This window comes from Vanessa cardui, chromosome Z (assembly GCF_905220365.1).
Source record: "Vanessa cardui chromosome Z, ilVanCard2.1, whole genome shotgun sequence".
Classification (NCBI taxonomy): Eukaryota; Metazoa; Arthropoda; class Insecta; order Lepidoptera; family Nymphalidae; genus Vanessa; species Vanessa cardui.
This window is the reverse complement of record NC_061154.1, coordinates 5302596-5329947: the sequence shown is the minus strand read 5'-3', so window position 1 is coordinate 5329947 and position 27352 is coordinate 5302596. Positions and strand designations below refer to the sequence as shown.

Below are 27352 nucleotides of genomic sequence, written 5' to 3'. Positions count from 1 at the left end.
CTCGATCAATCTGTTTGATGTCTCATCCTTTCCAGGATCCCCTACCCTACAAGTATTATATGTTATGTATATTTAGTTACAAATCGTGATTTATGTAATGAGTCATTTTTTCAATCTACCAAGATGCAGCGACTGTCTGTTGGGATAGTGATAGTACATGGCTAGCTTACATCTCGTTCCTGTAGTGTGACCGACGCGAAATTGAAAACATTTACTGATTTTACTACAGTCAATATACATCGCCATCTTAATTGTCAACTGACGTTTTTCATTTTGATGAATCGAATAAAAACTGTTATTAACGTTTTTAAAATTATATACTCGTTATATCGTTTCGTATATTTTAAGTCTTATCAGCAAACTAATAGACTCTGATTGGTTCGTTTTTTAAAGTATTTGGAGGATTATTGTAATGATTTTTAAGGATTCCTATACAAATCCTATGATCCCTAGGATCCTAGTCCCAGTCCTAGAAGCACTATCATAGCAATTATAATACGTTTTCATTACAATACATTTTTTCCGGACCGCAAAGACGACCATTTTATTTCCATTCGATTGTAATACTATATATAAAACATAAACATACCTCTTCATAATATAAGCGTGATGTATAATTTAAATTATAATAAAATGATTAATTTTAATTAGTTTCTAGAGATTGCATTCTATTCAGGAAGTATTGCCATTAATATGCTAATTAGAATATTATATTATTTTCTTGTACAGTTTTTATATGTTAACATTAAAGACTTAATTAAATACATACAGATTAAAATTAAAAATAATTAATGTACAAATTATTATAGCACGGAATAGTGACATGGTGATATGTGTACGTTTTTCTTTTTTAAATAACTCGAAAACAATAAAGTATAAAATATTTCTTTTTTTTCTATTTTTATCTCATTTTTATGTTACATCATTGAAATTCCTCTTCAAAGCAATCATCTCGTTCTCTTATATAGAATAATTGCAACGTACATTAATTAATCGAATTAAAAGGAAGATTTAAACGTAGGTTACCGTAAAAAATTGCCCATTCAATTCAACTAGCTATCCTGTACATTCCTACCGTAGGACAGAACAATCGGAACTACTTTTTTAAGACGGATCAACCTTGATCGTCAATTTTTATGAATGTAAACCTTATTATTAATATCCTCTTTGGAATTAGACACGTTACAACCTAATTGTGACCATTTATATAACAGGTTTCGCGACGTCAACCCGGTGTATGAAATATAATTATTGTTATTATTTGGTATTGTCGTTTGAATCTTTTTTATAGTGCTATCGATTTATTTATTTAATTTAACGTTATTGTTGCACAAACATTTGTGGTGCATTTATTAAATATGATCATTCACGAATAAACCTTGTAAAGCTGTAGTAAGTAGTACAAATCTTTGCTTGATGGGCGTTGCAAGCCCGTAGGTATCAGCCACTCATCAGTATTAAGTATTGTTGTGTTCCAGTTTGAAGAGTGAGTGAGCCAGAGCTACACAAGAGATCTAAGTTCAAAAGGTTGGTGGAGCATTGGTAGCACAAGAAACGGTTAATATTTCTTACAGCGCTATTGTCTATGTGAGTACCACTTACCATCAGATGGCCCATATATACAACAACATAAACAACAGCCTGTAAATTCCCACTGCTGGGCTAAAGGCCTCCTCTCCCTTTGAGGAATAGGTTTGGAACATATTCCACCACGCTGTTCCAATGCGGGTTGGTGGAATACACATGTGGCAGAAATTCTATGAAAATTTGTCACATGCAGGTTTCCTCACGATGTTTTCCTTCACCGTTGAGCACGAGATGAATTATAAAGACAAATCAAGCACATGAATCAGCGGTGCTTGCCTGGGTTTGAACCCGCAATCATCGATTAAGATGCACACTTTCTAACCACTGGGCCATCTCGACTCGTCATATATACGCCATAAGAAAATAATCTTGATGAATATCACATCACGGACCTTAATAAGAGACGAGAGGTTTAAGTATTTACCCTCGGTATAACCTGTATAGGTAATTAATGATATGTCGTTATTATTACCATCTTAAAATACAATGGAAAACGATTCTCATTACCTCCTGGGAAGATGTTTTCAGTTGTGACGCCGAGACCGTGCAGAATATTAGCGCCGCCTGCCTCAACAGTGATTGCACTCAGGTTGTTCAAACGCTCGTACATGACCAAAACGTGTACTTATATTGTATTTTTATAAATTCAGGTTATTCAAAAGCTCGTACATGACCTTACTTGTACTGTAGCTTTTGTTGTATTTCTAGTAATTAACGATTCGTGAAAATATTATCGGTCTGTGGTATATTATATGTTGCCATTTTTCTTCTCTCAAATGCAAAGAATAAATAAATTTGTTTGAGTTTGGTGCGTTGAGTAAATTTCATCTGGATACCTGAAATCGCTGGTAGGAAGTGGTAGTGTATTGATGGATTCGCTTACCACAAATTCTCCTGGTAGACTCTCGAACCATTTCATTTGAATGTTATAAATCGATTCTGCTGCAACTAAACCTCTGAGCATTTTAGCGTTGGAACAGAAACGTGCAAAATATACTGTTTAAAAATCTTTTTATTTATTAAATAACGTATTACCATTGATAAGATATATTTTACACATTTCTTCAAGATTCAACACAAAATCAAAATTAAACTTTATTGAATTACAAGATCTTTTGAATTTTCATTTAACAATAAGTGAAGCTACCGCCGTTTCGGAATGTAGATTGTACCGAGAAGAACCAGCAAGAAATTCAGTAGTTACCCTTTTCAACGTTTAAAAAATACAGTCATGTTAGTTAAATACAATTATATATGTATGTATAACTCCACGCTTTTTTATCATTCATAAAAGCTTGTATCGAATAATATGCCTTTAAACCTATAAGCCAAAGTTATCTGTGTTTTTTATGGGTATATAATCAAAGTATATCTATACATAAGTATATATATATATATATATATATATATATAAGTACATTGTGTAATTCTTTTGCTAATGGATTCGTAAGTTCAACGGTATTGTCGTAAATAGTTACTAAATATATTGCAAGTAAATTTAATTCAATATCGTATTAATTATTAGCTATTAAACTAATAAATATATTGAAGCATAATACACAAAGAAAATAAATGAGGACTAAATCTGTATTTAATAGAGTAAGCACTTCATTGTGTGGGCGAAACATTTTTCACGAAAATATAGACGCTGATTTATTTGATAATTGAAAAGCTATATTGGGAATGGTATTTTTCGCTACAATGTGTTGCGAATTTATAGATTTTAATGAGTTTTGTTTAATTTCTTTGCACACAATAACAAAAAAAGATTAATTCATTATATCAAGTAAACAATACCGGGGCTCATAAGCGCAGACATCTGACACCTGATATATGATTTATAATATGATACAATATCTTGAGACTGGTCATTCCACAAAGTACCAGACCTATCAAAAAAGAAATATATATACCTACCTATATAATTAAAAAAAAGAATTTTAATAATACCTATGGATTTTTATACCTTTTCATAATAGACCACAGTAATTCAAAATTCAGCCTAAAATTAAAATAATTTTATTGTATTCATTTTACGATTAGACTTAATCTTGTAGAGAAGAAAAAACTTCTCCATGTGCATGGTGGTAGTTTATCAAGTTTTATACAATGTTAGTAATGAGTTCGATTACCGTTAAAATTAAATTACTAAAATGAAGTAGGTACTTACCAAAATATTCTTTGATCAAACCTCTATAAGCTTATTTTGAAATTAATTCGTTCTTTGTTTATGTTCTTCATTGGAAGGTTTGTTTACTTGGTGTTTCTAGTCCGTCCGGGGAGACGCCAACAATTTATCACATATTCTACCGTCATACAAAAAAAGAGACAAAGGGACGCATTTTCGATTTTAGAACTATGATAATAATAACAGTACCATTATGTTTTGGCTTTCGATACATTTAATATTAATGCTGAATATATATTCTTATATTTTTATACAACTTTTATTAATAACTCGACTAAAGGACAATAATACATGTTTAAAGAACCAGCCGGCGAGATCAACATGTTTATTTAATAAACTAAATATGTTACTTGTCTATACAGACGAAATGAATTATGACATAAACGATATTATCAAACCTGTAAAAAAATACATTTAATTGGTGGTAGGGCTTTGTGCAAGCCCGTCTGGGAAGGTACCACCCACTCATCAATTATTCTACCGCCAAATAACAGTACTCAGTATTGTTGTGTTCCGGTTTAAAGGGTGAGAGTGGGCCAGTGTAACTACAGGTACAAGGGACATAACATCTTAGTTCCCAAGGTTGGTGGCACATTGACGATGTAAGGAATAGGTAATATTTCTAACAGCGTCATTGTCTATGGGTGATGGTGACCACTTACGATGCGGTGGCCCATATGCTCGTCAGCCAACCAACACTATAAAAAAAATCATTAAAACAATTAACTATTTAAAAATCAGAATACTGATAGAATATTATATATTTTGATTTAATATTAAAAAAATACCTGTTTACGCCTAAAACACCGCTCCTTCGGAATAAATTTTATCTAAAGCCAATACCTAAACTCAACTCACTCTGATCATCCCCTCCCCATTCGTCTAAGCTGTACACAGTGTCAACAATAGGTATAAATTTATCTACTAACATCTCCCTATCTGTATATAATTATAGTTTAGCAAACGGTTAGCAAACCGTTCGGTTTCCTAGGGAAGCTAAAGAATACACAAACCTTGATACCGGACAACCTTCAATCCAAGAACAGTAGAGCAGAAACATAGAGGTATTGATTTTTGTTTCTAATTACTATTACGTAAAATTAAAACAATGTGAATTAATTAAATGTAAATAATAATCGAAGAACGAAACGTTGATTGTCGATACACAAGTATATATTGTGTATCATAATAGTACAAAAGGAATAATAAAAATCAAACAATGTTCTCAAATTTTAACAATCCGTAAATACATCAACCCCAGCATGAATATTTTAATGTCGACTAAACACTTGCAACGGTAATCGGGTTCAAGTTGCGGACTTCGAGCGAATAATATCTTATAAATTATTCACGTACAATTGTAAATCGTAGAAGAATCACGTGAAAATTACTGGTATTAATATTATTATTAATTAATTACTAATTACATCTAAATTCAATTTTGTATCATCAAAGTGTTGACGATAAAATCTTTGGAAGTTTATTATAAATAATCAAATAACATTTTAGGAAAAAACAAAACAACAAAATAATAATTATTATAATTTGAGACAAATACTGTCGCCTTATTAATAACAATGGCAACTTAAAAACTATGTTAGGGTACTAATAATAAAAAAATAAGCAATGAAAACAATAATTAAATAAAAGTTCGAGTGCATTCAATATAAATATAAATTCCTAAACATTTCAGTGTAAACGCAGATAATTTATTTGGTAATTAACTAACTAACATTGATAATATAAATTAAATATATATTTATTTTTTTAAAATCAACTTAAAGGCTGTTATAGAGTTTAACGCTTGAATGCTTTGACTTGTACTGTTAGCTTTGGACAAATAAAGCAAAGAAGATTTGAAAAAGTATAAACCGTGGGGTGGAAACAATTAGTTCTATTTGAACGTTGTAAGTTAGCAAATATTATAAAATATGAACAATTTCACGGTCCTCCTGGTGTTGATAATCATTGGGGATGGACTTTTTTATGTGTATGACTTTTGATTTATTATTTTATTTTCTGTCCCTCTTGTTTACAATATATAATCATCGTAAAAATAATTCTTATTTCTTTTCTTATAATTTCTATAAAAAATTCCGGAAAAATATTTACTGTTATAATATTTGTCAATAGGTTCATAATCAGTTATATTTTATTGCAAATAAAAAAAAAACAAATGTAATACTTGACTTAAAATGATTATAAATGACACTTTTGTTTATTGTTTTCGATAAACTAAGTAAAAAATTGAGATAGCGCCTTCGACACCTGCCCATTGTTTCTATGAAAGGTGTTATCTTGACCTAAGACATCTTTATCATATTCCATGTGAATGAATTTCGAGGCAAACTGTCATCATCACTTACCACACTTATAAACCTTTTTTTAGATGGCTAAGGACCGATAATTCCGGAGCTTAGTAACAAAATGTCCATTCGTTTATCTATCTCGGAATAAAGTACACTTGTGTAAATGATTACAATCATCACCTACTCTCTCTACATACGGACAATGGACTTAATTTATATAGCTATAAAATACAAAGTTAAACAAACTTCACGACTTTTCCTGTTACTAGGGTAATTTATCGATATGTATATTTTTTTAGTTCAATGGGATAAACTACAGTACAGAATGGTACCTACATAACGGGTGTTCGATAGAATAAACGCAGCGTGGTCTCGGCGGGCCGTGCACCGTGCGGTCGGGTCGCCCGCGCACCCGCGTGCACTAATGACTACGCACGGCCGACGCACGCGCCGGGTCACGCGCCTCTCTTCATTACTAACCTCTTTGCCAACTTTATTATTTTTCGCCACGTGTCTATTATAGCGGTTTTTACTATTTTTTTTGTCCATAAACTCCTTTTGGGCCATGTAATCGGATCCCATTGCAAATAGGGGCGGATTATCAAAGGCCTAATAGAATAGACGCGATCGTGAGTGATATGTGATTCGATCAACATAAACAAGCTATTTAGCAGGGCTTGAGAGGTTAATGGTAGTATTGGTCAAATGATAATCCGCCTGTACTTATCGTACGACTAGTCGATGTAAAGTCATATTATTAAATGATACTGTCTCTCCCAATTAATTCAATACTCTTATACGTTTTGTAATGTAATAATATGTCTAAAATATTATGTAACTTTCTTAATCAATTTGTACTACCTATTAAAAGTATAACCAAATGATAAGCTTGTATATTATTTCGATATCATTCAATGCGATGGTTGAAATCTGCGATTTATGCAACCGCGCGTAAAGATAACTCGAAGCGAAACGATCGCAACTAAAGATATTCACAAACACAAACAAAAGCTTTGAAATGCATACAATTGAACGATCTTGGTGAAATAAAAACAATTGTTACTAAAAAAAAAGTGAAAAGGTAAGAACATTTTTAATTAATGATCATAGCAACTCGAACAAATTATTTATAAGAGGACGTGCGTCACTTTTAGAGATGATGTGAGCCGCAGTGGGGCGTCCTTCATCGGATGAAGTTTCGCAGTCCCTCCGGAAGGCACACGCTCATTAGAAAGGCCTGTCGGCTTTCCAGCATTCACTATTGCCAAAGAACGTGCGCTAGAGCATTTTATACGGTTGAAATTGAGTATTATTTGTAAGGGCGCGTGTCCAACGCGTGACCTATTCTATGCTCGGTTGTTTTTACGTGATTTAACATGTTTATTCGCCGAACATTTCTACTGTTTTAGCATTTAACTCCCGAGTTTTTGCAGTTGTTTAGTATATGTTATGCAACTAATTAGTTGATGATACATACAATGTATTTTTTTTGGAACCAAAATCGCTTTGTACTAATACAGTGTATAAATTGTTTAAGCTAATATATTCGAAAGGGATTGAGCCAAATTTCTTACACGACAATATTTAAAAACAGTTTTCATAGACGTTTTAAATGTGAAGTTAATATTGTTGTAGTGAAATAAGTATTATTATATATTTTTCTCCGTTAATCATATAAAACTAACATTTTTAAATCTCCGTTTAATTATGCCGTCTTGGCATTCTAATTCGTTTGAAAGTTACAGAATAAATATCATTGTTCTGTATATTTATAATATAAAACAATAAAAAAAGTATCAAACCCTGTAACTACATAATTATCATTCAATTAAATTATGCGCAGCACGTGCATATGATTTTTCATGCAAACGAATTCGGTAACAAAATTAGATTATTTCTGCTCACTGAACGAGGTAGTGGGGGCTTTTGATTTACACTTCAAGTAGACCAGGTGTTTAATTTCGAGTTCTATGAAGGTATACATCTATATACATCTATATGAACGTTGGTATGTCTGTGTGGGATAAATAAATTACGACATAGTTTGGTTGATTACTATGAAAAATTGCACAGACACATTTAAAATATTTTCTTTACGTGGTAATGGTCTTTATGTGAATATATTTAGCGTACATATTTGTTTAAAACCTATATGTATATAAAATAAATTTAACTGTATAATATAAGCTTCAGCTAGACCACATCAGCTGGTATACCGAACCTACCTAACACATCCTCGTCGGACGGGTATTGCTAATACTTACTAGTGTGTAGTTACCTATTACCTAACTATTACCGTCGTTACTTCTGATTTTCCATAACACAATTGCCTTAGCTGCTTACATTGGGATCAGAGTAATGTATGTGATGTTGACCAATATTTATTTATTTATATTTAATTCATAAAAGTACATTATACAATAGTTGAGGACAAGAAATATTGAATAAATAAAATAGATATTTATCTTTCTTAAGATTTTATGTTAAGCTTTTATATTATTATGTAACCTAGTTATTTGCGGTTTCCGTGAATAATATTTAAGACTTTGAGTTGTAAACAAACATATTACTTTATGAATGTATCAATTCATTACACATAATTTGTTAGATCTTAATCAGATGTGACTCAGTCATAACACAACTAAAAAAACAACCTCCAGTACATTTCATAGATCAAAAAGCAATAAACTCAATAGAAGTGATATTTTTATTTCACTATCAATTAATATAAAATTATTTCGAATTATGAATTTATAGAAATAGCTCGCAATTGTTCCATTGACCTCACCCACGCAAACTCCACGGGAAAAAAAATAACACAAAGAGGCGTACTAATAATACCTCCTATTGCTAAAACTACACCGCTTTTTCCCAAGAATACTTGTTCTTTTGTTCCTTTAGTGGAGGGAAATTTACGTGAGTTTTGGCTTGTTTTTTGACCCTAACAATGAGCCTATAGAGAGATGCCACGTGTCGGAAATGTGAACCCACGATTAAATAATTCAAAGCAAACTAAACCGTGTGATATTGTAATAGAGTATACATTGTCTTGACCAATTAAAATACATCGTGATGCGATTTCGTAATTACTCTAAGCACATTTTTTTAATATAAATAAGGTCAAAATTTGAAATTCCATTTAATTTAATATAAAACTAATACAGTTACAGATACGATAGATTAATGATCTATAAAATTAATCAGGCTTTAATAAGATAATGTAATGTGTATGTAAATTAAATAAAAAAAGAGAAAGTTTATATCGTAGGCATCTTATCTCCAGAACCACTAATTCAAATTTCGAAATCTCTATACCAACATCGATACTGTTTTACTAAAAACTTATTTAAGACTATGTAATCATCACGTCATAAAATAATTAATAATAATAATACTTTAGAACATGCTCGAAAAGTGTTAGGTATAAAAAGTAAGCTGTGTACCTTACCTACTTGCCTGGTGTTAAAGCTTACTTTAATATAACATTTCATCAAATTCAGTTCAAAGTTTTGACCGTGATGACGTCACAAATAGATAACATTTGAAATGAACATCAAACATTAGTAAAAAAACAAAAAAGGTTTAATATACTCAGTTAAATAAAAATACCAGCAACTTATAAATGGTTAACACATGCTCTTAACAGAAACAATTCTATGTACCAATTTTATTACGATACGATAAAGTTTTACACGAAAAAGTTTTTAATAAACAAACTTTTTTTTAGTGGCCAATAGTTGGTCACTATGTACACGTACACTAGCAAAATCATATGTTGTAAGGCGAGTGACAAGCGTAACTGTAACTCACACTAAGATAATAAAGTTGCTTCGTTTGTTTTAGTTCTTTTGTAGTGCGATACTATCTATATGTATAAATAATCTAAGTATGTTTCATACTAAAACGCAATTTGCTAAATATCATGTTCCGTCTTTTTATTACAACGACGAGTGTCATATATTAAATCCTTTCCATATTTTATCCACCATGTCATATATCAACAAATGTTTTGAATTACAGCTTTTAATATACATTTTCTAGACGTAATTTTATATTTAATTGAGACAGTTATAGCTCATCGTATTTACGGAACAAATTAATGACATTAAATTTTTATTAAAATGACTTTTATGTTCGAATAAATCAGATCGTTCTATCGAGAACAAAGTTTAAAAAAAATATATCTCAAAACATTATTTCCTAAGACGTTGACAACATAAGCCAGTGCGTCCAAGCATAGACTCGGAGTAAAAAAAAAAAAACTAATACGAAAGTGACAAAAACCCGTGTACAAGTTGACAGGGCTGACAACGTCATCGCACGATCACGTCGGCGTTCGATCAATTATGTTTGATTCATTGAGTTCACCTGACAGAAGGTATCGGCGTCTCTCGTCGCCTCCAAAATATTGTGATTTAGATTTTATCTGTTTATCCAAATTAATATTACCTAGCTTGCTTATACTTATATACATTTAAAATTTAAAAAAAAAAAGTGAAAATTATATTAATTCCAAATACAAAATTTTAGGTCCCAACGCGTGTGTCTTCAAAAGTAGGCTGTTTATTGTTTAGAATGTAGTCAGCATTCGCTAGAATTTAAATTAAAAAATCTTAAGAAACACTATAATATAACATACACACAAAGTTAGCATACATAATCACGAATATAACTCGCTTATTTAGTCGCATAGTTTAAAAATAAAGTATAACTAATTATTGTCTTGATTTAATTACAGTTTCCGAGATCCGAGATCAACTAAGTTGTATTATCAAAAAATAGCTCTAAATTTTACATGCACATATGATAACATTAAGTTAATGATATTTATTTATGTCAGAACGTAATTATAAATTAATACAGTCGGAATAATATGTGTATATTTTTTCCATACATTTGCATAATTAACAAGCGATTCACTGACCACGCCGGTCGTTGGTAAACCACAGTATCCGAGCCGTCGAAAATATCATAACATCGAGATTAAGCTATTTTTATTATCAGAATAATTTTTGTTTACCTTTTGTCTCTTATGAATAATTTAAATATCAATCGTGAGATATTTCAGCGATCAATCTATAAAGGGAGATAGAACTACGAAATACATATTCTCTATCTGTTTCTCTTCTTGTATCAAGGATTGGAATTAAAGCATATGTATCAGAATGTACAATAATAATGAATTATCAAAAACAAGTAATGAAACAAAATTGTTATGGTAAAAATGGCGATCAATATATCATACACGTAAACCGATTCAACGTCTTTAACTTGTAAAATAAAAAAATCTCTTTAACAATAAACTCTTAAAACCTATTATTATATTCATTCTTATTTGCGAAACAATTTTAGAGAGAAAAAAAAGAATAACTTGACGTAATATTCATGCTATAAATTTTAAAGTAGGTAAGTTTTTTAACACGTTAACCGCCAAGCCAAAAATTTTATATACATACTCACATTTTTCTTTTTTAATATGTTTTTAATGACATAAATTAAAACTACCGAATTAAGACTATGATTTTAATAGAGAGATCTATCTTGATTATTATTATAAGCAACATATCTATTTATAATATGTATATATTAGGTTCTAGAATCCAAAGTAGAGATTAAAATCATTTATTGTTTTTTTAATGAACAAAAAAAATAAACATTCTGTAATCGTGTGTGCTGAGATTGCCCAGTGGTTAGAACGCCTGCATCTTAACCGATGATTGCGGGTTCAAACCCTGTCAAGCACCGCTGATGCATGTGCTTAATTTGTCTTTATAATTCATCTCGTGCTCAGCGGTGAAGGAAAACATCGTGAGGAAACATGCATGTGTCTAATTTCATCGAAATTCTGCCAAATGTGCATTCCACCAACCCGCGTTGGAACAGCGTGGTGGAATGTGTTCCAAACCCTCTCCTTAATGGAAGAGGAGGCCTTATCTCAGCAGTGGGAAATGTACAGGCTGTTACTTTACTTTACTTTTATATATTAGGTTCTAGAATCCAAAGTAGAGATTAAAATCATTTATTGTTTTTTTTAATGAACAAAAAAAAATAATCATTAAATATAATAATATAATATAAATCGTGTGTTGTATGGTTAAATGTATTTTAGTCAACATTTAGACTTTATGCTAGCCCGTTCGGGTAGGTAACAGCCGCTCATATTTTATGTCGTCAAACAATACTTAGTGGTTTTGTCTTCCGGTTTAAATTGTGAGTGAGCCAGTGAATATTGTACAGCCATCTTCACCAAAGAATGGATGAAGTGCCAATGACATCAGATAGCCCATTAAACAGATTGGCTATAATTTATTTATTAATAAAAAAATACTAAAGTAAATTAGAGAACGATATGGTTCATAAAAAACGTTTCAACACGTGAAACAATATAATGAATTACCAAATTATAAGCTTGAGGACAATTCGTAACCTTTGTTTCAACCTTGACAAAACTACCAAAAACCTTCACGAAACCGACAATATTGAACGCGTACAAAGAATTCATTCATGAATTAATGAAATAATAACGGCATACATGAACGCAACATCGATGAAAAAAAAGTTAATATCGTATTTATTCACTAATTTATTTTTTTAAGAATTTAATTATTCTAAATTTGAATTTTTATTATTGTCACTTTTTGTTCAGCAATGTATATAGTAATTAGGGAACTAAATGTCTATTCGCTTAAAATTTATTTTATCTATTTTATGTACGTAATTTAGTATTATTAATTAGTTAGTATTCCCAGATTGTTTATATTGATAACACTAAAGCTAGTGAATACCAATACAAAAGAACAGTTACAAATAGAAGAAAAAAAATATAGATACTGAACTGTATTGTCTTCGACTTATTATTGTATTTATATACTCAATGAAGGTCCGTTGAAAATTTTCACAGATAACAATAAACGTTAGAATTGGCAGTTTATTAAAATTAAATCAACAAATCCCTTTGATGTAAATTTAACTAAATATATAGCACTTGTCTTCTTATCTTATTTGTTACGAAATTCTCTGTTGATTAATAACGTCCCGTCTTTAACCAAACAATTTCACACGAAAACATAGATTTACTAGTTGTTAATTATACGAATCTAATAAATCTAGACTAATTAACGAAATCTAGGAATCTTTAGAAGGTTACTAGTTACGTCACTCATCTTTCCCTCCCTCCTGGTGGTTTTTGTGCCGGTCATGGACCATTTGCGGCCCGGATGCGGTAACTTTAGATGTACCGGCCTATTTCTGTACACGTTTTTGCCGGCGCTCAAATTCTCTGCTTGTGCAGCTACTGTTTCGTTTAACATTATCATAAAATACTATGTAATTATATAATTACATTTTAGTTACCTCAAACGTAATGATACAACAATTTAAAATAATTGTTTTATATGCCACTTTGCATTGTTAAATTGGATAATAACAAAATTTAAACAGTAGTTAATAATGATTAAAGAAAACTGACCTTAAAATATTTAAAAAAACATCTTTATATATGTATTACTGAAATTAAAGCAAGAAGTGATTATGTATAACACAATTCATTTAATAAATATCTTAATTTTAATAAACAAATGCAAAAAAAATCTATAAAATAATAATGCTCTCGTATGGACTTTACATGCCGACGGTACTTCAAATCATTTGACACAGCCAAATGTGGCTCGAACGCCCTAATATTTAAACTGCACGCTACATTGCGCACACCCATGATTTATAAGAACCTACTCGTTCATAAAAACTAAAGAATATCGTTGTGGTTTGATCTCATTGTCAGTTTTTAATTTGTTTAACTAGCTATCTTATACATGTCATTATGAGGTCACATTACAAAATACACACTTTTAATATAAGATACTTTTTACTTGGTGGTAGGGCTTTGTGCAAGCCCGCCTGGGTAGGTACCACCCACTGATCAGATATTCTACCGCTAAAAAATAGTACGCAGTATTGTTGTATTCGGGTTTGAAGGGTGAGTGAGCCAGTGTAACTACAGGCACAAGGGTCATAGCATCTTAGTTCCCAAGGTTGGTGGCGCATTAACGATGTAAGGAATACTTAATATTTCTTACAGCGACATTGTCTATTGGTGATGGTGACCACTTGCCATCACTTACCATTAGTTGGCCCATACGCTCGCCAACCTATTCCTTTAAAAAAAAATCTTGTATATTACAGTAAATAGCGTAATGTAACACAACAGAGTTGTGTCGTTTGAAATTGCAAGAGCAGTGGAATCAATGTTACACAAAAGAATGTTGGCAACATAACGTACTTGTAGCATGTAACGAAACAGAAATGCTGTTCAAGTCACTACTGTGACACCGTAATGTATTCTCCCCATCAAGATCCTATTACACGCGAATGCTCTTAGCGAGAACCCCCATAAGGTATTAAGCCATATTCGAGTTGAATTCTTATACGGTCTTTAATACTTCACTACTGTTCTTACTAGCTTGTTGGAATAGTAGGTAGCTTATAACGTCTTAGAATCCCATCACTACACTTTTTTTTTCAAAATAGTTATGTTTCTTGAACATGATCCTTAAGCTGATCTTGTGTTTTAACACTTTCTGTTAGTATTGAAATGATATGACATCCCTTCGGATTATCATAGTGCGGAAATAGAGATAGAACTTGTGTTATCTCGGCACTATATGGCTTGTTCAAGAATTGATTAAGAAGTATACATATCGCCTTATACTTAGAAAAAAAAACTATTTGATTTTAATATGAGTAAAAAAATTGTGATAATATCACCAATAATAAAACCAAAAAATTCGGATCCATCTGTGAATCCTATGCCTTACGCCGCTTTTAAATGCTTTAATATATTTACAATTATAAATATATGAATTTGTATTTATTTTCATATATATTTGCTAAGTACTTTGCTAAATCATAATGTTATATGAAGTTCATTCTTATTTCTACTGTATTTTAATCCCATATATTTCCGTTCATATAAAGGAAAGATAATCTTGAATATTCTATAAACTTAACAGACTGATACGTCCTAATAGGCTTTTACTAGATGAAATATTTTAGTTAAATGTGCAACCAAAATTAGGTGACCCTTACATCAGGTGATGAAATAAATTATTCCATCACCTTCTAGCAATTGTTACGACAACTCCGCAACCATCGTCAACTTCTCCATCCACATTTTTATTTTTATATACGAAAATATTTACTTTTTGTCTTTAAACCTCGAATGTAAGCTATCCAATTACAAATAAATCTATATTCATATTATAAATGCGAATTTATCACTGTCTATCTGTTACGCTTTCACGGTGAAGCCACTGAGCTAATTTTGATGAAATTTAGTACAGTGGAAGATTAAAACCCAAGAAATTTCGAAATATTTATAATATAAATATAATAATAATTCACCATTCCCGGGAATAAAATTGAGGAATTAAGGTATGTGTTCTTTATAATTAATAAGTATAATTTTATAAATTTTCAGGAAATAAATGCCGCGGTTTAAACTAGTAAATAATATATCTTACGTCAATTTATCTTCAGTAAATATGAAGTCAACTAAGCATTACTGATTTGTGTGTTTCCTAAGAAATACTGGTCCAGTTAGCTGTAACGAACTCTGGATCATTACATTCAATTAATTGCGTTTACGCTATCGACTCAACTATTAAAATATAATACCAGGTATTTGAGACAAACTCTAAAGTTAATTCTTATACATTTGTCCGTGTATTATTTTGAAATTGACAACAGAATTCGAGTAAAATAATAAAGACGGAATACAATTATTTTTAACGACATTAAAATGTCACAATACTGGATAAACATAAAGCATGAACTGTTTTTTAAGATAGAAGGAATATTAATGGTCTTCCGCGAACAACGGTCAGCTTTTTTTCCATATAAAAAGTATTAAACCTTTCAAAAATCGTTTGCATTGGTAGAAATCAATCAGATTTCCATTTACGAAATCGTCACCGCTGTGGCATTTCCTCTCGAAGTATATAGGAACTTGCAAACAAATCGATGAAGCACTTTTGTTCGATTCGAAGAATTATTTACATATAAATAAAGCAAAAGTCTGCGCCAAACTTAAGCCGAAAAGTTGTCTTCCCGTTAAACGACACTATATATCTATCCTTTTTATTCTTGCACTGTCAATACATACTGCATCTCTTTTACCCTTGAATGGTGACTACCGGATTGCAGAGGTACAAGATCGGGGACCAGTTTTTGCGCACCAACCACATCAAAGACATGCCCTCAAACAGAAATTTGTGAAGATGGAGTCACCGTCGAAGAAATAAATATGTAGAAAGTATCGCTTATATGAGACACGCGGACAAAGTATGAATCAACACTTGCAAAATAATACTTCATAATCGTAAACTTCGTAAGGTTCAATCGTATTTAATACTAACTTGATAATTCTAAATGTATGCTCACGTGCGTAGTTAATTAAAAGTCAGTGTCCGAACTTAATTCCTATCTACATAAAGCCTTGATATTTGGAGGCTTTAGTTATGATGATGTAGATAATAAAGGTTTGTGTAAATAGTATTTTGAAACCATTGATATAAGAATTACTGCAACAGTTACCTGTCGATCAATTTCAACAGAATTTAAAGTCCTAAGATAAATAAATATGATCATATTTTATTGTTTTTTGGGATATATCAAACACATCACGCTTTTAACCAATAATATATTTATTATATCAAACTCAAAGCAAAATTAATCTATGCAGGCGATAACTCGATGAATAATACATTTTCTTTAGCATATATGTATATAAAGAGAGAATCCATAGTATTATTTAATTAATTATATATACCAAGGAGATCTCACATAAATCTGTAAAAGTTAAACAGAAAGTTAACATTGTAACCATTTCGCATAAAGTGTCATTAGTTTCTCGTTCCGACATCACAAAGGAAGAATTCAAATTGCGATCTGTCAAATTCCTATAGTTTTCGAGAAACGGTTTCTTAAAAAAATATAATTTCGAAAATTGAATTAAGTGGCGATCGCATGACCGAAATTGGCCGTGGACGAAATTAATTTCACGCAATCATCAGCCAAAAATGGTTGTCTGCGTCGCTTACCTCACCTTACCTTACCTCTTTACATCCCTCCCCTCTTTTTAACGCCACTTATGCTTGCACTTTACTTGTTTAGTATAGTGTTGTTTTAATATCTTGTGAATTAAAGGTACAAAAAATATATTTGTAAACACTGCTCATAAAAAAAAATATTTTTCTACTACTTTGATCTACTCTTACAGGCTTGTTTTAATTTAGATAAAACAATTTCCAAGCATATGAAGAGTATAGTAGATACCTACTAGTGATGTCACTTCAATTCCACAAACCGAGAAACATGCACAGTTTTTTTCGGCGTGCACAAACACAATTATTCAAAAAAGGTTTTAATCACCGTGACAACGTCAACAGCAAGTCACAATATTGAGTAACAGTACTGAATTTCGTGGCTACTCCTTCACGTGCCTCGGTAAGGCGTAGTACAGATCTTCGTCGTACTGATAAAGCCAGGTATTTTCGAATAAGGAATCCAATGGGACCACCCAAAGGCCCAGCTGCCGACCCGCCTTATTTATTGTTTTAATTAAAACAACATAACTCAAGTTCCTCCATTGGACGCGCCTATGTGACAGCTCGTAATTCTAAAGTTTAGCTTCTGAACGCGATCCTTAAATTAAACGACGCGTGCAACTTGCATGGGGGCCTGTGCCTTCTTCATCTATAAGCATGAACCGCCGTTGAAATGTAACTTAAAAATACAAGGTTATAATTCTAATTGATGTATCTGTCTCGATCTGGGCTTTAGCACTATTCTTTACAAGAGCACTAAATTAGACTTGCTAGATATGACCTTCTTGTAATTTTGGTTCTATTTTTAAATATTTTCTTTTTAATAGATATTGTATCAATATAAAGAAAAAGTAGTAACATAGATGAAAGGGAAAAAGCATGTATACTTTTTGGTGCTATATTATAATTTTTTGTCATTATATATACTTATATATATATATATTTTTTTGTTAGCTTTATCATTAAAAGATCCTATGGAGGCCTGAAGTAGTTGTGATTTTATATATATAGTGCAATATACTCATGCACATATAATTATTGTAGTCTGATATTCTTATCGACGTCAATATAATAATGAATGATTAATGAACAACGATAAAATAATAAATTTAAAAAAGTATATCTTTTCTAACCTTTACAGTTATCTATATAATATCTATATGAGTGTAAAATATAAAATTATATAACTTTAAAAATAGTAATCAGGCTGTTAATATAACATATGTTTCATGAGTAATTTTATCATCTCGACTCGTAGATTTAAAGTATTTAAAAACAAGTTCAACTTATCAACGCGTGTCTGATCACAGTTAATTAATAAAAGTTAATTAATCCCTGTCAGTAATTTGCAATAGTCGGAAGCCTCGTGTGAGCTGCTGTTGATCCAGCTTCACCGATAAACCTGTTACGCAAAGATTTTTACAATCATAATAACCTCACAATTTCATTAGAAGATAATTTTCGTACAGAAATTGATACATATAAATTAGTATATTTATCAGATATCCAAACGATTATGTCGTTCGTGGTTGACCTTAATTAAATCAAAGTAAGCTACCGCTAAGGCCTCCGCATCGATTTGGAGCCTTGCTCAAAACAATTAAAAAGAAATAATTTTAATAAGGAATCAGTTAAGTAGCTGAAAATTGTTATTGGTTTATCATAAGAAGGAATAAATTGTAACACAAAAATTAAAAAATTAAATCAAATGCTATTAATGCAATATAATTAAATGATTTATTCTCTAAATAAAAAATACTCAATTAATATACGTACTGTATACATAAACCTTATATAGCAGCAGATTCAACATATAAGTACGGAGACCAATGTAGTGTTATAAATTTTTTTTCAAACAATATGGATTCGATTGTATACAAGTAGCAGTTCATAGAGGATTTTTTTTTCGTACAATCATAAAAATGTCTTCAAATATTTTACTATATTTTTTTATCTTGAATAACAAAACTCTATAGATTTTTTTTTAATTTGTTTTTGAAATATTCGAAATAGAATTTGCAAATGGATCGAACGTATAGATCATCAAATATGGATTACAACAAGGCTTAACGAGTTTCGTTTGTATAATGCATGTTCTTGGTTTTCACTGGGGCAAATGTTCGTGTTTTACAATATTTTACCATACTTGTATCCATTAACCCTTCTCCAGCGGAGCAGTAACGGGGAATCTTCACCAAGCATCAGTGGAACACAGACATGATATGTTATACATATATGAGATTTACACTTTTATTTTCAGGTAATTTAAACACAAAAGGTCATAGGTTGGAAATATTTTTATTAACAGATCTTTATAATTTTAGACACATGAATAATTTATCCATTTAACGGCTATTGCAAATCCGTCTTAAGAACTTTTACATTAAGCAATTACAGTTTGCCTTTACACTAATATATATTATATAGCATGTTGATTGAATACAAAAAAAATGCTCGTAAGTTTTTGAAATTTACTATACGTGATTTTTTTGAAATAAAAATCATTTGAATATAATTTCAGTAGGTCTTGTAATTGTATGTAATGGTAAAAAAATCGAAATAAATACTATGACGTCACTACAACATAATTCTCCCTATTCGATATATATTTTGCATTCGCTATAATCAGACGATATTACATGTAAATATTTTAATAAGAAATATTAAATTTATACAAAGAGGAACTACAAGTGCATGTACTTAGCTCAAATGTAATAATATATCCTTAAATCTAAAACTATTGTTAAATTTTACGGAACATTTTTATTAATATTAAAAACTTTTTAAATTTTAAATTTATTAGTAATACCATGAAAGTTATTTACATTTTATTTTTTATATACTATGTTTTTAAAACAGTATTTTTTGAAAAAAATAAATAAACAAAAAAAGCAATACTTTACTCTCTCGAAATAGTGGTAATTTTTTGACAATCTTAGAAACACAAGTAGATTTTTAAACGTAACTGAAATGGAAATCACAATTTATCATACGAGATAATGTATAGATGAAAATTTAACATTCACGGAGCAGCCAAAAACTGATTTTTTTTTCGAAATTTCTTATAACGTTTCTGTATAACACTAAACTATCTTACTATGGAAATTTTCATATTTACCTGCTATACCTTACACTACACTTACATACTAAATTAAATATAGGAGTCAATAAATAAATAGTATATATTAATTAAAAAATCTTCCATCATATCATTTCAATGAAGTCAAAAAAAAATTATAACCTCTCATTATAGAAGCGATTTAAATGTAAATCATGTTATATCCACAATTTAATAAAATTAATTGTCCGGGTAGCAAATGTCTGTTCTGTTTCATAGAGATCAAGACATTACAGGCGTGTATTAACTTTCAACAGTATACTCGTTACACGGTACGGTGTACATTACCTAACCTCACTTTGTGACATGCGACCTTTTGAAACAAATGATATATTTACACAATCATATGTAGTCCTTTAAATATATCAATTTCAGTTGTTTATGGAAATACATGAATAAGAATCAGCCTTTTGGAGGCTTCTACTTAGCAGGTTCTTACTGTCGCTTTAAAAGTATTATTGGCCCTATTGTCTTGGAACGTTTAGAAATTCCATATAATATCGTGACAGCTTCAAGTTAATTATTTATATTTGCTAAAATAACCTCAAAAAAGATGTTTGCTATACACACTGATTAAATTGCTGATCATCCGACTGTGTTGAAACTTAGTACATTGTGGTCGACACTTGCTTGAAGGTTTTTGGCTGAGCACCATCAAGTCACAATTCAAAGGGACATTTCAATGTACGTCATGTATTCATTTGTTTTTACAAATATTGACAAATCAAAACCCAATTTCTGTATTAAATGTTATCGAGTATATTATTTGGACATACCAACATCATTTATCATATAATAGTATCAATTTAATATTTTAGAATTTATTGTGTCCATGTTTTCAGTACCTTATATGGGGCTTTTGTTTTACCATAAGATTTTTTCAAAATGGACGGATATAACTTATACGCCGCTTATGAACTTATTGTTCTCTGTTTGTTTGGTATCGGAAGAGAGTGACAAAAACAGGGAACCGCTTGTAAGTGATCTAGATCTACATATTACAATGATGCAGGTTAATATACAGTCAGGGTAAGAAAACCTTCGCCAGTTTTCAAATTAATTCCTGTATCAAGTCTTAGACTTTTAGTACCTTTTAAATCTAAACATCAAATCATTGCGACGCAATATTTAATTCTCGATCGGTAAAGCAGATTGTCGCTCATACTGAATACACGAATATAGTACTTAAGGTGACGAACCTTTTTTTGCCCCGACTGTAATTAACAATTTTTCAAAAACATAAGTCACCGTGTCGATATTCTACAAGCCAATGTACAATTTAATGTCTAGACAATCGAAAACATGTACATATTATGATTTAATTTTACACTGGGATCATTATTTTAGCGTCACTTCATATTACGACTTTTATCTTTAAGTATTTATAGTCCTTGGTATTTAAATTTTCCGTAACATATTACAACGTGATCGAAGTCACTATTGAGTTCCACAAACTTTCACAGAAATCGTTTGGAGCGCTGATAGTGTATACACTTGGAATTTTAATGTTCAATTGCAGAGCGCTCATAAAGCGCAAAATTGTGGCTATGGACAGTCCATGGAGTTGGGGCTCGGAGGGCCGCCCATCACGCTGTAGGGCGGACTGTGCGCAGGGAGCGACTGTATCGAGCCCATGGGGCCGTGGTACATATCCATCTCCAACGAGCCCTCCGGGGAGCACTTCTCCGCCATTTTGTTTTCCTGTTTCGTGACCATGCGTCTCCATTTCGCTCGTGCGTTCTGGAACCATACCTGCGAACAAAAAACTTAAGCTTGATGTCGGAAATGCAAAAAAATGCGAACGCTTTGCAATAAAATGTCGCGAGCGCAATAAAAGTGGTTTCGCCTTTAAAAGTACAGTGATCACGTTGCAGAACAAAATTATGTAAAAACAAGTCATGCTGAGGTCAAAATTTTTAGGAATCACTTAATGTTACGCCATCGAATAATTATAGTTAATTAGCAATTAGCTACTGCATTTAGCAGACAACTTTTTAGTGTTCAGTATAAAATAAACCGTTATGATAATGCCGACTACTGCTTGCTTTTGTTTTAGTTATAAGTGACTCAGTTTTTGAGACTTTTATGTGTTTATTTTTAGGTTAGTAAATGTATACCATTATTATCTGTTCAAAGTGTATGTGTATATTTAATACAACCATTCCGTATATGGCTTTATTTGATATGTAGATATTACTTTGTTTACTTAATTATAATTTATCTATAGGTGTTCTTATTGGACTATTCTTGTTAGTTGTCTTGAGTTCTTGAGTCATTCAAATTAGCTATTAGAGAACTCTTAACATTTATATCTCTATAACTGTGTTAGGGTTATTTATGTGCAACACCTCACAAAAACATAGTTTGAAATTAACATTGTAATGTTGTACAGAATCCACGCCGCGAATCTCATTCGAGTTTTTACTTCATCTCATATCTATTTGTGACTTTTTTGTAAAGCACGTCTAGGATACACGGCTGCGTTTTGCGTTCCAAAGTGTAGATCCAATCTTTAATTAGCATGATTACCCCGCTGAGCTCCCGCCGCCGAGCGTGACGCTCGCCGTCGCCGGCCGACACGCCGCGAGCCGCTAGCCTGCGCCTGCGCAGTGCCATTCTATACAAAACAACGCCGGATCTTCGCAAAGTATATGCTTAACATTCCATCACGATGTTCCCGCCGTAACAATTAAACGCACGCGCTAAAACTGTATTCTAAGAACTCGTGATAATTGTTGGTCATTAGGATATCAATTAAGCTCTTCCATGTACACATGGAAAGTATTTAACTTTTATTGTTTATGTTCCGTGTCCTGAGAACGCGTGTTTTGAATGTGTCATACAGATAATCCTGTAACTGATTACGAAGTTATATGTATCGAAAATATAATGTGCGAAAGTAATCTATCCTACCACATTTACAGGACGTGCAAATATGATGACCAATAGCGCGCAGTCGTTTTACTGGCCCCGCCCACCGCGTCATGGCCGCTACGAATGTTGTCTAATGCCAAATTTAGATTATCGCTTCTTTCACAACAACCAATACCAATCAAAACGTATGCTATAAACCATAGCAAATTATATTTATCTAAAGAAAAAACGTGATTTGAGCAAATGTTTTTTTTTATTTAATTAGCGACGGCATTGCCCTCGCGTCAGTCAGTCGATTCATAAATTCATCATAACATGAGAAGTAAGACGATAGCGTCTAGAGGCATTCGGATGAGAAATGGGTGAAAAGCGCAGGAGACATGCGCGCGCGCACGATTGATGATGCCACGTCCGCACATGCCCGCCGCTGTCAAGCCGAGATAAGACTGAGGCATGGTGGTCCCAAAAATATTTTTTCCTTATGAATGACTTTACTAGTGTCTACTGAGTCCATTCAACTTAACGATTTGTTTAAACTTATAAGCGTTCCCTCAATATCGTTATTCAAGGAGATTATTTTAATATTCAATATATAAGTTCAGATAAATTACCTTATTACGAAACGTGATTGTAATCTGACTTTACTAAAATATATAATTTATTTAAACATAATTGTCAGTTATTATGTAAATCAATATACCTCTTAATAATATTATCATATTTTGATAATTTATTACTTTTTATTATTACTCAGATATAATATTTTTATCAGTGTCTTCATTAGCATTTTTTTTTTAAATTAAATACTATGAATTATATTTTTTATAATTGACAATCAACAGGCAACATAAAATAATGAGTGCCGCATTATTTCAACAACATTGCTATCTATTACACGAGTGAGCCTAATAATGAGAAATATCATGAAAAGAAAAATATTTTCAATTGTGTAAAGAAATGTTTTAGATTCTCTCAGCAAATGATAAACCCCGCAGCATGTCATGAGCGGAAGCGGGAAACCACGCGTTGAAAAAGATAAAGTCACAATCAGAATTCTTATAAGATCAAAAATAATCTATCTCAGTCTATTCACATAAAATAAAAAACTATATTGACCCTATTCCAATCGAAGAAGGTATTAGGAAGACTTAATTGATATCTTTAGAAATATATTAGTATTCCATTTCATTATTCATCAACCTGCCAATAACTCCGTCGAGATTCAAAACGCAACTCTTTTGCGAATCCATAATTTATCATAGATTTTATTATACAATATCTTGACCAATGGTAGCGCCTCAATCCAATGTTTGAATTGCTTAATTTTACTAATATTGAGCTTCGAATAGATTACAGGTATCTAAATTACTTTCTTTTACATAATATTGAACACAACGCTAAAACAGAAAGTTAAATGCATACTTCTCGTAAAAATGATAAAGATATTCGTCTATAAATTCCAAAGACAAAAAATAAGTCTCCTTATATATTTTTACTTGCGCCGCAGCTTCGCAATTCTCGCGGTTAGCTCGTTCAAGTTTGCACTGGCATGCCATCGGACAAGCCATTTGTTATACCGTCACATCAACTCGTATGACATTTGAAAATAACTTTTCTCATAAAACATTACGTCTCAATTTGCTTCGGCATATAGATGTGTGCAAAAACTGTTGTGCCATAACGTGTAATTTTTCAGTGAACACATCGCCTTATGCCTGGTAGCAATTAATGTAATTGCAAATATATTATTAAAAACGATGCATATAATTGCATTTTTATACGAATACTTCTGAAGTAACAAACGCTTCGCAATTGATAGAAGTTTTAAAAACTAGTTTATCATTTTGTATTTAATATAAAAAAAAAAAAAAATGAAACGTATTTAACGATGTGTGTTGGAAAAAGATGTAATGGTGTTTTGTTATAGAATTGTGTCTCGAGCGAGATGTGAATCTGGGCCGAGCTTCATCTATGACACTGATTAAGTGCTGTTAGTCGCTATGTGTGTCAATATTAATAAACTTTGTTGCTGCTTAAAACGGCTTTTGTATTTGTTATTGCTAACAAGTTTTTTGTATTTACCGATTATTAATGGCAACTGCTGTTATATTGCATTTTAAACTTAATATAATGAACTTAACTAAAAATAAAAAACTATATAATTTGAGGGACTTTAATCCATTCTAATGTAATCATCAATCTTAATAACTACGTCATGTTGTTTAGTTTTAAGTTTTTATTTTTATTATTTTATTTAAATCGTTTCAGCAAACAATTCTTATTGCATATTCATTTTGTTTACATAAAAAACTTTGTGTTGGTTTTAAAATTAATAATTATACTGTGCGCTAAAGAGTTATAAATAATAGGTAAGATTATTATAAAAAACTAAAAATTATCATTTAAATACATATTTATGTATATCGTACGCAAATTAAGAAAATTCAAAAATCTCATTAAATGAACAATTGAGAATTATCTCAGCGATGTAAATTATTATTGTTTGTTTCCCGGCCAACTGTACCGTAGTATCTGAGTCGTGACCAAATTACTTATTTATATCATGAGATTGATACTAGAAATTCTTTAGTACATTGTGCACAACATAAATCATCTAGATATAGTATGTCTAAAAATGATTGTCTTACACAAAGATTTAAAATAATAAACTTGTGTTTATACGTCAGTAACATTCATATCTATGTTGACTGTGACACATTCATTATTTTTACTAAAGTATATTTCTTGAAAAAATGTTGCCGTAATTGACATTAATAAACACATTCATAATATAAAAAGCAGTATCAATAAAGCTTAAATAGCATTAGGCTGAAATAAACATCTAAACAAACACGGCGATCAAAGACGCTCGGGCATTCCACTAATGTGTAAATAAAAACTGAAGAGATGTGATTAATTGTCGCGTTTTCCTTATATAAATAATATTTAAATAAATTAGAAGGCAGACATAGCACGTCCGCTCGGCGCGAGTACGCGCGACCAAATGACAAATGGATGCCTTTTGAAATCGCGGCGGAAATTATCTGCCCAACCGAGCGTCTCAGGGCGATGCGTTCGTACTAATTACTAGAGCGTTTGATTGTGATCTTTAATCCTCCACATGCGGATAAAAAACTTATCCTTTAGGAAATAAGGCCGTGTTTTCCTTAAATTCTTCTCCTTATTATTGTCACTGAATGTACTTAGAAAGTAAAATTATATCTGGCCTAATGTCGAGGTGTGACCATCCGCTTCTAATTGCTGGGGTTGAAACGCCTTCTGAACTTCTCGGGTTATTTGTGGGCCGTTAAGAAGCATCTTTATAGTATTCATTTAAAATTAGAGCAATACAATTTAAAACGTCTTAAATATAGATGATACCCATTTAATTTGACGTTATGTTTTGAAAAATTTGAAAGATCAAAGTACAGTAATATTTTTTCTGTAAATGTGCAACACTTTTTACATCGATGAGGCTGAATGATCTTATACAATTTGTAAAAAAAGTGTAATAGTATTTTAAACTTCGATAAAAGTAATGTTAACGTTAAAATACGGTAGCGCATATTGAAAAAAGGAGTATCAGTTGCGCCGTGCCAAAGAACAAGGAAAGGCACTTTTTCAATCAACTAATTATGCAGTGCTACTTGAACCTGAGTCATTTTTCACTTGAGAAAAAAATACAAACGGAGCGAGTGACAAATCACGCAATTGCGGACGCACGGAGAGAATTATGGCGCGGTTTGTTCTAAATGCGCCCGCGTCGCGAGTCGGGGTTACGGTGACGGCGCGCCGCGGATATATTACTCGAGGCGCCCGCACAGACTGAAGCAATTAGACGCTCGCTCGCCTGCCGAGACTGGCTGGCTGCCTTAATCATCTCTCAACTATCCTTCGAAGCAACGTCGGGAACTAAGGAAGGTCCTTATGAAGTTCTTCTCGTTTCAGATTTAATCACTTCGAGCGGTGAGCTGTGGTGGCAATAACTGTCCGCAAAGTGGGAAACTTTGAACATTATCGAAATGATACTTGTAAATAACACTCGCACGTGATAAATATAACACTCATTTTAATTTCGTAATTGGTAACTGAAATCATTTTATCTTCTTTAAGATCAGTTGAATTTAATTATTACAAGTATCATAAGCATTTGTAATTTATTTTTGAATTCAGT

At 31.5% G+C, this 27352-nt stretch overlaps 1 protein-coding gene across 3 annotated transcripts in view; it reads right to left on the bottom strand.

The window, feature by feature from the left end:
- Window positions 1-19465: 19465 nt before the first annotated feature.
- The window catches only part of LOC124542984 (protein apterous), a 55733-nt gene continuing 47846 nt past the window's right edge, over window positions 19466-27352 (bottom strand). For all 3 annotated transcript variants that reach the window (XM_047120956.1, XM_047120957.1, XM_047120958.1), the window contains one exon: window positions 19466-22056. In XM_047120956.1, coding sequence (XP_046976912.1) covers window positions 21850-22056 — 207 coding nt within the window. In that variant the 3' untranslated portion in view covers window positions 19466-21849. The remainder of the gene's footprint in view (window positions 22057-27352) is intronic.